Source organism: Coenobita brevimanus, chromosome 113 (genome assembly GCF_032717465.1).
Source record: "Coenobita brevimanus isolate Jiangsu-jjx chromosome 113, ASM3271746v2, whole genome shotgun sequence".
Lineage (NCBI taxonomy): Eukaryota > Metazoa > Arthropoda > Malacostraca > Decapoda > Coenobitidae > Coenobita > Coenobita brevimanus.
Window position 1 is genome coordinate 6,804,444 of NC_137066.1, and position 14,562 is coordinate 6,819,005.

At 40.2% G+C, this 14,562-nt stretch overlaps 1 protein-coding gene across 1 annotated transcript in view; it reads right to left on the minus strand.

The window, feature by feature from the left end:
* Positions 1-11,624, minus strand: part of LOC145418322 (relaxin receptor 2-like) — a 212,176-nt gene extending 200,552 nt beyond the window's left edge. The window contains exons 1-2 of the mRNA XM_080286762.1: positions 11,612-11,624; positions 10,705-10,821 (exon numbers count right to left, since the gene is read on the minus strand). Coding sequence (XP_080142888.1) covers positions 10,705-10,821; positions 11,612-11,624 — 130 coding nt within the window. The remainder of the gene's footprint in view (positions 1-10,704; positions 10,822-11,611) is intronic.
* Between the last annotated feature and the right edge of the window lie 2,938 nt (positions 11,625-14,562).

The window sequence follows — 14,562 nt, forward strand, 5'->3', positions numbered from 1 at the left end:
TTCCTCTTATTCTTTTAGCACTTTTGTTAGTCAGTCATTGAACTTAGCAGTGTTACACTCAGCATGACTTAGCCCTAGACAGGTAATGTCAGTTTCTGACTTAACACAGTTAGGTAATGTGGGGTCTGACAGATCCCAACATTAAAAAAAAAAAAAAAAAAAAAAAATCTTACACTGCATTTATTTGGAAATCCTTATTTCTAAATGAAACTAGATAATATTTCTTTAGTTTAATAAAAAAAAAAAAAAAATTTTTCACTGTTTTTTACTTAATTTTAAATCAAAACTTCCACTTTTTTTACTTTTTTTTTTTTTTTGTATTACCCTATGAAAATTGAAAGGTTTCTTCTTCCAATGGTGGGTGGTCCACACATCACCGATGGTGGGAACTCCTTTTGAGAAATGGAGAAACAAAGCAATTGAATAATTCACTGGAAACTGAGAAAGTACAAAATTACGTAAAAATTTTTAAGTATTTAGTATTTTTGGTTACCTTCTATTACCACTTCCTCATATGCATATTCTTTTTTTTTACGTGCAGGGCTCCATTTCTAGTCTGTATATACTGCAAACATCTGTTAACATGACAATCCATGGAAAAAAAAAAACTTTTCCTGCACTAGTATATAATTGCACTCACCGGGCGCTGACAGTGGAGGCAGCAGGAGCACTCCATTCCCATCTGCAGGGACTGCAGTTAGATACTAGTGCAGGTAAAACTTTTTTTCATGGATTGTCATGTTAACAGATGTTTGCAGTATATACAGACTAAAAATGGAGCCCTGGATGTAAAAAATATGCATATGAGGAAGAGGTAACAATATTACATGAATGGTAATCTGGGGTCTCTCAGACCCGAACAAGTTGCGTGTTAGGTAATCTGGGGTCTGAAAAACCCCAATGGCCCTATAGGGCCAAATTAGAGCCAGATACAGAAATGACCCTGCAATTCCCATGAAGGTCATCAAGAGTCAGGAGGGTACTGGGAACGACAAGTTTTTTGGATTAAAAAAAATAAACCACATCCAAAAAAAAAAAAAAAAAAAACTCTGGGGTCTGTCAGACCCCACATTGCTTCTCTAGGGTTAGGGCAATAAATCTCTTCGTTATTTCTAACTGAAAGGCTGCTTTGTTTTCGTATGCTTCTATTGGGCATATCTTTTTATTTTCAATCAGCATTTTTCTTTTACTTCTGAAACTGAATCTGGTTATGCAACCCACCATTGTATGATCACTTCTTATAATTACTTTGTTGACTTCTAACAATTATCTTGTTGTTAATCGTGGCATTTATAATCGTGGTGTTCTTATCTGCTATAATAAAGTCGATTTTATTCTTTGTTTAACCATTTGGACTTCTCCAGGTCCATTTTCCCCCTGCCCTTGTGTGGTTGTTCATTATTCTCATGTTATACATTTCAGCAAAGTTGCCCACCATTTCACGTCTGTCATTCCTTTCTCCTACCTGAGTTTTCCCATACATGATTCTCCAATTTTCGGTTTGCCAACTTCTCCATATATATATATATATATATATATATATATATATATATATATATATATATATATATATATGTGTGTGTGTGTGTGTGTGTGTGTGTGTGTGTGTGTGTGTGTGTGTGTGTAAATCTTAAGATATTTGTACAAGATATATCGCTCACAAAGAAATGCTCCGAAGTTTTGCAAAACAAATAGAATACAGTTCAGTGTGGTGAAAGACTAAGTCCAGTACTCAAAGTGCCAATGGAGAATGCACAGAACAGTGACTCTTTCCCAGTAACTGGTTTTAAATATTACATCTTAAGATTTGCCTGCATGCTGTATACAATGAGTTAAGACCTTCAGTCAGATGACGGAACTTTCACTTTAAATTTCCCAGCCTCAGACGATTTTATTGAACTAAGGAGAAATGTATTTCAGCGACGGGGTTAGTGAAACGATGCCCATGTCCTTCGGTTCGAAAACAATGAAGTCTAATAAACTCGTCTGATTGAAACAAGAATATCATTTGCAATACGCCATCTGATGGGCGGGGTTGCTACTGATCGAGTTTACAATAGTAACTTGTAAATGGAAGGCTTGGTGATATTTGCAGAAGAAAATCGACAGGAAATAAGTGTTACAAAGTCTTTAAAACCACTAGAACACAATCCTAAAAATAAACTCATTAACCCGAAACACACACTACAGCCTCCTGCACTAACTCTGTTACGGGTCCCTTGGCCTTGACCTGATTCTACCGAGTGCTTGGCTGTACTTGAGAACCTCATTTAAAGCAGATCAATGGAGAGCACTGATTTCTCTTGCAAAAATAAAAACGAACACACATAGTTATACAATGAAACACACACACACACACACACACACACACACACACACACACACACACACACACACAAACACACACACACACACACACACACACACACACACACACACACACACACACACACACACACACACACACACACACACACACACACACACACACACTTATAGTTGCACAAGCATGATTGTACACTCACATCTACACTCACTCAATCTACGCAAATGGGTGACCAACAGCTGAATCACAAGACAACTGGACGACAGTCAACTGGGTGAAGGGCATCTCGGCGACCACCAAAGCGTCGACACCCAAATGGTCGACAGTATCACCTGTAGCCAACTCAGTGTCACCTGCTTCATTTCAGACAGTCACTGTATCAGAGCACTGAAGAGGTTGGGCTTCATATCTAATACTCGTACAGTCATCAGGAATGTGCAAGTGAACTAACAGGTGCTGAGTGTCATCGGGCTGGCTTATATCCTTTCCAGTGTTGTTGTGGAAGTCTTCAAACAATTTCTGGATCACCTGAAGGTACTAGACTGCACTCAAAGAGCGCATACCTCCGCCACTGCCTATGTCAAACAACCCAGATTAGCACCAAAATTTAAGCAACTCTGCCTTGGCCCATAACCCCAATATCAGCAAAATTTCATTGAAATCCGTTAATAACTTTTTGAAACATCTTGTGACAAACAAAAAGACAAAATTGGGTAGCTACATTGCCTCCTCCAACTTTCGTTGGCGGAGGTAATAACGATTTTATTTAATTTGAGGACCGTGCAGAATATCTAGACAAAACATTCAAACGTAGACGCCCTGTATGAGGCAGTAGGTGAGCCCATCAACTGCGATGCCTTCTTGATATGTTGAATGCTAATGATAGAGTAACGGCAGATGAAGCCAGGACTAACGACGCAGTACAAAGGCTGGAACAACAAATTTAAGAAACTGGTAAATGAGAGGAGAGTGTCAGTGTTATAAATGCAGCACGAAATACAGAACGAGCAGCACGACAATGAAGCTTCTGTATTTTAGGTTAATGTTGTCCAGTGAACCGTCCGGCAGATCATATGGATGAAAACTATAGCACTAAAAGAACAAGTAAGGAATATGGATGCGCAATGTCAAAAATACAAAGATAACAGTTAAATGTTGCTCCATTTGGAGAGAGTGGTGCAAAATATCATTCCATCTAAATGATAAAGTTTGTGCCTCAATTATATAAACATTTTTTACACTCTTAGATCACAGTGTCCTTTATATTATAGGCCATAGCTGTCCTTAGTTGAAATTAAACTTGAACCTAACCATTTTAGAATAAAATCTGATCTATATTCATTAATAAATATAAATTTACTGATTTTTTCATTATATTAATCCTCTTACCAAATTTCTCGCATGATGTCATTTATATTTTGCCAAATACAGTCTTTTCACATTTTAAGCATATAATATAATGAGTACTCGTATATGCCAGTTTATTGATTTTTATTTTTCTGTATAAACCGTCCATTTCTCCTGTCGCCTAGGTTGCTGTGAGCCAACTGATCTTGAACAACTCCTACACACACACACACACACACACACACACACACACACACACACACATAATTATCTTGAAAGTAACCACATTCAAATGAGGCTTATATCGACTTCCAACCCAAGTGTCAGTGGTAAATATTGACTTACGAAGCTAATCTGCGTCGCTCCATCTTCAGCCAAAGGAAAAGTAAAGACTTATGTTTCTTTTCAGTAGAGGGTTGAAGACTATGTACTATCAAAGGGAGTGTGTCTCTTCGCTCTGACGACATATATCGATAATTCTACTCACATCATCATCACACCAGAATTTTGTGAGAGTGGATAAAGGCTGTGTTTAATCCCTGTGTTACTATTTCATTTAAATTTGGTAGAACCTCTGTATGGGAAAAAATGATACTTAGATCATTATCTAATTCCTGTAATTAAAAAAAATCTTTAATTGAATGAGGATACATCGCTATTGTGAAAAGGTAAGAATTTCTGAGTATACTAAACACGGAGGAAATAAAACACTGGCAAGCATACACACACACACACACACACACACACACACACACACACACACACACACACACACACACACACACACACACACACACACACATGGGAAACGTAAGTGAATAAAAAACGAGAGAAAACATGCAATAATAAAGGAGTGAGTCACAAAGACCGAGGTCAAAGCGGATGGTAATCAGGAGAAGGAAAGGAGGAAATATATAGGACAAGAAACAAAGTGACGATTACTATTTTTGTTGCTTCTTTTATAAATATCAATGAACAACAGTCCCCTGTAGGCATATACAGTAATTATAGCTCTGCACGCACAAGAAGAGAAAGAGAGAGAGAAAGGGGGAGGGGAAGGGGAATGACGAATAAAGAAAAAAGAGGAGAAATAGAGAAGCTCGCTGCTCAGGGATGAGAAAATTTTGCTTCTCAACGTTGTTTTGGAAAGTTAATAAGAGGCTGGGGTTGAAGGACTGGCTACAGTGTGAAGATGAGGTGCTCTTTACAGTGTGCTTGTGTCCTGGTGTTTATTATGTGGGACTGTAATGATCTAAAAACTATATAAGTATTGTTCGTTCAGCCATTCAGTACCATAATGCCTTTCATTATTACAGATCTTTCCCACGTGACGTCACGAGTCATGTGACTTTTGTTTACCACGCCATACTGGACGGCAAATTGTCGGAAGTCTGGAGAGAGAACTGCAGATTCCACACCGGTATTCCACTGTTGTAACTTCGGCTGTAAGACAGGGCAGAAACTGGAAGTGGGGTACACTTCTACCTTTTTCCAGCCAATGAGGAGAGGCGACATCAAGTGGATGGCTGCTGCGGAGAGGGAAAATTGGCAGCTTACGGCCTACATCCGGCTCTGTGGCATGCATTTTCTATCAAGTAAGCCAATGAGTTGATACGGGCATATTTATAATTCGTAGCAGTTGCAGATGTATTGGGATATCTTAATTATGTTAACGTCACTGAGTACAAGACCCACATGGCCATGAGTGTGCGTAGGGAAAGGGGGAGGGTCCATGTCACAGGACTTGTTTTGGTATTATTCCAGTTTCACCCAAACGAAATCGGACATAAACTACGGTATATTCTCCAAAGCAGTGATGATCAAGAATGTTAGATAAGTAAAACTGATTAAATTACAGGTTAGGTCATACTTATGGTTAGTTTAGGTTAGGTAGGGTTAGACTGGGTTAGGTTAGGTTAAATCTAAAATTTTATTTTTTCAATGTTTTTCAGTGTGTTTCATATGAAGCTGATATTTGTGTCATGGTGGATCATTTTGATAGTAGTGCAGTACCGAATACTATTCAACACTTCAGTATAAAACTGTTATATACCACTGTGAAACTGTATGCCAAACTATGTTTCAAGTAACTACAACTGAAGCATAATTACTAGTGCTGCTATGTATAACTTTGTGTTTTTTTTAGAAACGAATGTTACTCCACTGAAAGCCAAACTGCCAATACATGGTCCAGTTAAATATATATTTTTCACTGAGTACAAAAATACTTTAATTACAAATGATAGGATAAATACTGTACTTAGCCTATATCAAGTGCCCTTTATATTTATCTTTTACCACGTATGTACTAAAACATGTTTTTTTTTTAATTTAAAATCATTATATGGTTTAAGTCTATATATTATGATGTGGTATTCATCAGCATGAAGTAAATGACCTTGATATAAATTTGTGCCAATGTTATGTTTCAGTTGAAATGTAAAAGTTTACTTCAACAATAATACTGTCAGTTATACATTTTATTTAAAACTTTTTTTGTATATAGGCTGTGTGTACAAGTATGTATCTAGGCCTATAATTACTGAAATATCCAAAATAAGTAAATTTTATGGCAAATTTCCAGAATTCCACCCAACTGACAATGAGGCTTAGAATTTTCATTTTTCAATGTTTCATACTGTGATTAGTATGAATCTGATATTCATTTCTGTCGGAAATAACTTTTTTAATCTAAACCAAGCCAACCCAACCAACCTAACCTAACCTAACCTAACCTAGGACCTAACTTGAAGATTAAGAATACAGGATAACTGCAGCAGGCCAATAGGCCCATGCAAGGCAGCTCCCACAAGAATGTGACTATTCTACCATGCCGACAATAGCCCATGCAGGCCCATGTTAGGCAGCTCCCACAAGAGTGTGACTACAAGAAAGACAAATATTATATGTAACCTATACCTGTTATATGCTTACCTAGCTTGTACTTGAAACTTTCTAAAGAGGGGACAGTAACTACATCACTGAGTAACCCATTCCTTTCATCAGCTGCTCGAGTCCCAGTCAGTATATACAATCCTTCCCTCCTTGACCCCACGTCAATAATTTACTGATTAGTAAGACAATTTACATGTAAAGTATGTCAGTTCCAGCTAGCTACATTACACTTATACAATATGTCTATTTACATGGAAGGATGTCCCGGTGAGCTTTGACGGGATGTTCACCAAATAGTGATAGAGATCGCCATATATGAGATAAGGTTTCAGTCCCCAATCATTGAATCTGGTGAATTTCTTCTTAGATATGGTGTAAAGATCTAGCCCCAAACACTTAATCTTGTTCCTGTACAGATATTAGTAGCGTTGATCCAGATTTCTGCATATATCTGACAGATTAATCTCTGACAGCCTGCCTGGACAGCCATTACTGTGAAGAGTTTGCCGTCCAATATGGAGTCGTAAACAAAACCACGTGATTTCTGTGACGTCACTGGAAAAGGTCTAAATAGATCTTTTCCATGTGACGTCACGGGTCATGTGACGTTTGTTTACGACGCCATACCCCCCACGCCCCCCACCCCCCACCCCCCAAACCAACCCTAATTCCACTCCCCCACCCCCCACTGCCATTCAAACCCCCCACCCTCCCTCCACCTCCTTCCCCCACTCCCACGCCCCCACCCGCCACTCATTCATCAACTACTCGATTCTCAGTGTATACAATCCCTCCCCCCTTGGCCCCACGTCAGTTATTTACTGATTACCAAGACGATTTACATGTACTGTATGTCAATTCCAGCTGGATATATTACACATATTTACCCTGAGGGATGCCCTGGTGAACTTTCACGGGGTTTCACCAAATAGTGATAGGTAGATCGCCATATCTGAGATCTGGTTTCGGTCTCCCGTACTTGAAACGGGTGAATTTCTCGCTAGATATGGTGTAAGCGACCAGCCCCAAACACTTTATCTTATTCCTGTACAGATCTTGGTGGCGTTGATCTAGATTTCTGCTTATATCAGACAGTTCAAACTCTGACAGCCTGCCTGGACAGCCATTACTGCAAGGAGTTTGCCGTCCAATATGGAGCCGTAAACAAAACCACGTGATTTCTGTGACGTCACTGGCAAAGGTCTATACACTGCGTAAAAACAGTACAACATAAACACGCAGTCAATACAGTAGATATACGCAGAACTTTTTAACTTTACTCACAGTCATTCAAAGCTGTATCTGACAGGGTCAGATACAGTCTTCCTAAGTCCATTTTATTATCTCAAGTCCTGACGAAGTATAACATAATCGCCCGGTAACAGCACTAAAAATACAATTTAATCAACGATGAGAGAGAGAGAGAGAGAGAGACCATCAATATTTTCGTCCTCATAAACGGGTTTTACTACTTCCACACCTTTATTAGCTCAAAACTCACATACACACGATCCACAGCACACAACCAACACCACCATCCACACCAGCCCACTGCACCAGTCATACCCACACCTCTCGCAGCTATACTCACACCGTCACACTACTACACAAAACCACCCACACCGTTTCACTATACACAGTGTCGCCACTGTCACAGTCACAATACTACGCCATCCACACTTCGACAGCAACTCAGCGAGGCTTTGTTACCGAGACACTTTTTAAAGACAACCCTGCTTTTACTTGCTCTACAGCAGTGTGTCTCAACCTGGGGAGTGAGCCCACATAGGGCTGGGTGAGCAGTTTCCAGAGGAGGCGTGAGGGCCCAGCGGTAGGATAGTGATTGGCTTGAGAAAGTGTGTCTCTCATGAAGAACCATTGATTTATTTCCATTCATTATTTTATCTCTGCTTCAGTCTCTGAAGACGATTATTTTGTACTATTATTAAACATAATTTCAGTTCTGCTTCTCTTGTCCCCTGGCCGCCTCTCTGCTCCCTCTCTTCTTTATTCTAGCCATCTCAGGAGTAAGATAACGATCACAAGAGGTCGAGGTCCAAATGTTAGACCAGACACAAGTTTTTCATTATCTAAACGTAAAGTTTTGTTGTGAGAATTGGTTTCTTTTCCTGGTCATTGCACAAGTCCAACCTTCCTTCATTAATTTAACAATTTTCAGTCTGCTACAACTTGTGCGTTCATTTATAAACAAGTTTTCCAAATGTAACGGGATTATGGACAAGCTTGTTCTGATTATGACTGATATTGATGCTTGTGGCATAAAATTAATGAACATGTGTTTGTAATTAACACAGATTGGTATTGGTGGTGTTTATGAACATGCAATGTGGTGGTCCTTATGACCATGTGGTACGGTGGTATTTATAACCATGTGGTACGGTGGTATTTATGACCATGTGGTACGGTGGTATTTATGGTCATGTGGTACGGTGGTATATATGGTCATGTGGTACGGTGGTATTTATGACCATGTGGTACGGTGGTATTCATGACCATGTGGTACGGTGGTATTTATGACCATGTGGTACGGTGGTATTTATGACCATGTGGTACGGTGGTATTTATAACCATGTGGAGTGATAGTGTTTTTTACCATGTGATGTGGTGTTTTTTGTGTATATGGTTCGGTGGTATATCCGACCATTTGGTGTGGTGATGTTTATGACCATGAGTTGTGGTGGTGTTTATGACGTTGTGGTGTGGTGGGGGTTATGACCATACGATACATTGGTATACAGTATATGACCATGTGTTATTGCAGTGTTCTTATGACAATGTGGTGTGGTGGTGTTTACTACAGTGCTGGTACTTGAAGATATGCTGTGGTGGTGCTGATGGCGGTGTGGTGTCATGGTACGTATGGTGCTGATTACACAACACACACACATATATATATATATATATATATATATATATATATATATATATATATATATATGTGTGTGTGTGTGTGTGTGTGTGTGTGTGTGTGTGTGTGCATAGGTATATAAGAACTTTAAATGAGGTCATGTTAATTCAGCCGAATCCCGCCTTAATCTGGTCAAAGTCTCAATATTTAACGTATGGCCTGAAGATTAAAACTTTATGAACAGTTGTATTTAAAACGATACTTGTAGTTGAAGTAGTAGGCAACAGAAACCAAAACAACTCAGTACAAGTTGAATCGAGCCATGTCATGAAAACAGGAGTGGGACGAACCATATCAAACACTTGCTCTACATAAATATGATGAGTGAAATATAACATGCATTTACCCAAGAGTTTTATAAAAGGTGGGAGCGATGAAACTAAGACGTTGATTTTTGACTCTTGAGTGATAGACTAACTAACTTTCTAACTCTCAAAAGTAGTAAACCAGCGCCATGTAGGATCACATCATTCTCCGTCAGGACATTTACGTCCTTCAGGGCGAACGACTTTACTTCTTGCTACATCATGCCAATGTAGTGATGGAAGTGTTGGTATACTGACAGACCAGCAGTATGAATGTATAATACTAATACACAATTGCTCGGTATTGGAACTCAAGTGTGTATTGGGAAGAGGGAATCGTATTCCCACTGACAAACTGCATTTCCTCAGCGATTTATTATGCATGTTATAGCCCAAACCCTACAGTCCGGTGATGCATTTTTATGTATCTCTATCCAGATATTTCGCTTAGCCTTAGGGAAATCTCATATAAAGAAAGAGTTAGTGAAGGCTATATGGAACTCCTGCTGTTTGGAAACTTTTTCCTAGGCAGCATAGCATCACCAGGTGGTATGAACTGAAAAATAAGTCCTTTTATCTGACACGAAGGACTGCTGGGCCCCAGGGATCGGGATATCAAGTCCAGCTCCGGAGTCTGTCTGTCGGTGCATCTACGAGTCTATACCCAGACGCTTCAATCCTGAAGGGTGCCCTCCCTTCACCTTACATCACCCTCAATCATATTCCTCTTCATCCCATCTTTCCATCTGATGGTTAGTCTCCCTCTCCCTCTCGTCTTCACTTAACTCACATACAGTCTTTTTACTTTCCATTCTTTTCACATGAACTATCTCAGGGTACTTCTAGCACTTAGAAATTTAAAATGCATAACTACCGCAAAGGGTTAATACAATAACACTCACCACATCCCGCCTCATCCTCGCCATTGGGACATTCTATCATTTGGTTGCAGATGAACCGCTGCTCGATGCACCACGTAGCGTTGTCACCACACGCCAACCACCCCAGCTCACACCTCCCTGCAAACACACATACAGTGATTGAGCTGGTGATAATGGATGAAGAAGAATGAGGGTGCGCGGGTGTCAGTGTGACACGGGTGGGAGGGGACGAAGAGGGAGTGTGAGGGAAAGGTATAATGAAGAAATGAAAATCAATGGGTAAGAGAGAGAGAGAGAGAGAGAGAGAGAGAGAGAGAGAGAGAGAGAGAGAGAGAGAGAGAGAGAGAGAGAGAGAGAGGTGAAGAACATGGAAAAATTGAGAAAACTGGGAAACTGACTGAGGTATTAAATTTATACATATGCTGTATAACTGTGCATATATATATATATATATATATATATATATATATATATATATATATATATATATATATATATATATATATATATATATATATATATATATATATGAACTGTGCATCAGTATCTGGCAAGTGCCATGGCACACTTCTTTCTGCCAGAATAACATTAACAAACTTACCCCCCAGAACACTTTTCAAACTCTAAGTGCGGACGACTGTAACGTCCTGTAATTGGTGATAAAGAACAAGTTTGCAAGGAAATTTCGGTTAACCCTAGATTCAGGTAGTTGCTATTTGCTTTCCTGACACACACACACACACACACACACACACACACACACACACACACACACACACACACACACACACACACACACACACACACGTATGCACTTCACAAAATACTCTAATCTTAACCACTCATATAACGTACTCGTCAGTTTAACTGAATAGCCTCATAGTTATGGACTAAAATATTTTTTTCAGCTACATACATTTTTATATACTCTGATGAATCATTTGCATGCACTGTGAAAGCTTCGAATTTTCCGAATTATGTACTTTATATACTGAAAGTTCATTCCCACAAACAACCTCCAGGTATTCTGAATATCTCCAAACACTAATATGGAATATATCAAAAGGAGTAGACTATCGCACCAGTCGAGCAGGGCAGTACTCCCAAGGTGGATGGAAAGCTGATGACAGGGCGAGCTGGAGCTCCCTTTTCATCAGCCCTCGGGACTAGTTCCTGACCATCCCCCTTTGCTGAACTTTTTCAGTGTTTCAGTAACACAGAGAGTAGGCCAGCATGCTCTCCAATACATGTTTCTCTAACTGTCAACACCAAACTACATGCACAGTACACACTACACTTCCTTTTCCAAAATTAAAAAAGAAACATGGCTGTAATAAATCAGGCCTCGGAGTCCCCAGGGGGGGAAGAGGGACCATAAATTCCTCCACCATCTGCCGCTCTCCCGGTGACGACTCAGAGAGATGCCTGGAACCACTGTCTGACTCACTTCTTCATTTCTGCGACATTCGCGGCCTTTCCTCTAACTTTCTCTCTGTCGAACACCACCTCTCCTCCTCTAAACCTCACCTTCTCTTCTTGACAGAGACTCATCTTTCTGAGGCAACTGACAGCAAGCCATTTTATGTTTCCTCCCACTTTCTCTATACTCATTTCAAAGCCAAAGGTGGCTGTTGTGTATATGTACGCAACGATTTATCTTGCTCTCGTGTTCCTGAACTTGATTCTTCTGAATTCTCTACTCTATGGCTTCGACTTTCTTGTCACTCTCTGATTAAATATATCTGCGCTGTTTACTTATCTCTTAATTCTACTGACCATGAAAAATTCTTCAACCAGCTTACTTCTACGATGGAACACATTCTATCCATTTCTCTTTTCTCTGAAATCTCTATTCGGAGATTTCAATGTTCACCACCACCTTTGGCTCTCCTCTCCTTTCGCTAATCCACCTAGTGAACAAGCCTACATCTTTTCTACCCTTAATGATCTAGAGCAGCTTGTACAGTACCCTACCCATATCCCTGACTGCCTTGGAGAAATTTCCAATATACTTGACCTGTTCCTTACAACTAATCCTTCTGCTTACACTGTTAATCTTTCTTCTCCGTTGGGCTCCTCCGATCACAATCTTATTACCTTAACCAGTCCTATTGCTCCGGTACAGCCTGTGAACCCTCCAAAGAAACGTCGTCTATGGCACTTTGGAGCTGTGGATTGGGAGGCCCTCACGCAATACTTTTTTAATTTTCCATGGAATGATTATTGCTTCCATGGCCAGAAGCCATCTGAGTGTCCCTTGCGCATTACGGAGGCTATTTTCTCGGACATGGAAGCATACATTCCCTTCTCATATCCTTTGACTAATGCAAGAAAGCCTTGGTTTAATCACTCTTGTTCTAATGCTGTCCACAACAAGGAGAAGGCCTATAAAAGGTACCAGAGCCAACCCACCCCTGAATCACATCTTTTTTTATGTTTCTGCCCAGAATCGTGCTAAGTCTGTTCTTCGCTCTGCTAAAAACAATTTCATCCCTACTAAATGCTCTCAACTCTCCAACTCGAATTCTTCCCTCTCCTTGTGGCACCTTGCCAAAAACCTTTCTAACAACTTTACCTCATCAACATTCCCTCCTCTTTTCTGTTCTGATGGCTCTGTAGCTATTTCTTCTGCTGATAAAGCAGATCTCTTTGCTCAGACTTTCTCCTCAAATTCCACCTTAGACGATTCCGGTGCTGTTCCTCCATCACTTCCCCCCCTGAGACATCCTCATGGCTGACATTAAAATTTCTTAAACTGATGTATTTTCTGCCATCACTGGCCTCAGTACTAACATGGCATGATGGGCCTGATAGAGTCCCTCCTTTTGTCCTCAAGAACTGTGCTTCAGTGCTTACACCCTGCCTAGGTAAACTCTTTTGCATTTGTCTGTCAACTTGTACCTTTCCTTCTTGCTGGAAGTTTGCTCTCATTCAGCCAGTCCCAAAGAAGGGTGACCGTTTCCAACCTTCTAACTATCGTCCAATTGCTTTAACGTCCTGTGTCTCAAAAGTTTTTGAGTCAATTCTTAACAGAAAAATTTTAAAGCATCTTTCCTATCACAACCTTCTTTCTGATTGTCAGTATAGGTTCCATCAGGGACGCTCCACTGGCGATCTTCTCACCTACCTTTCAGATTCCTGGGCATTCTCCTTTCAGGACTTTGGCGAAAGCTTTGCCATTGCACTTGACATCTCAAAGGCTTTCGATCGAGTCTGGCATAAATCTTTAATTTCCAAACTGCCCTCTTACTGTTTCTAGCCTTCTATCTGTGACTTCATCTCTAGCTTCCTTTCTGGTCGTTCTATAGCCGCTGTTGTAGACAGCCATGGTTCTTCTCCTAGACCTATCAACAGTGGTGTTCTTCAGGCTCTGTCCTATCATCAGCTCTCTTCCTTTTATTCATCAATGACTTTCTAAGCTGTACATCTAACCCTATCCACTCGCACACTGATGATTCCACCCTTTGCCTTTCCATTCGGTTCCCACAACGTCCATCTCAGCAGTTACCTCAACAAACAAGGGATGAGGCTATGGCACACCTAATATCTGACTTGGCGCGTATCGCTGACTGGGGTAAAAATAATCTTGTAGTTTTTAATGCATCAAAAACTCAGTTTTTACACCTATCAACCCGACACAATCTTCCACAGGAGTACCCACTAATGTTTAATAATATCCAGCTCAATCCTGCTTCATTCTTGAACTTGCGTGGGGTTTCATTCACTCGGGACTTATCTTGGATAGATCATGTTGCATCTCTTGTAAAATCTGCTTCCAAGAGACTAGATGTGCTAAGCCGACTCCGTGCCTTCTTTACCCCTGCACAGTTATTGGCTTTATACACGGGTTTTATTCGCCCCTGTTTAGAGTACAATTCT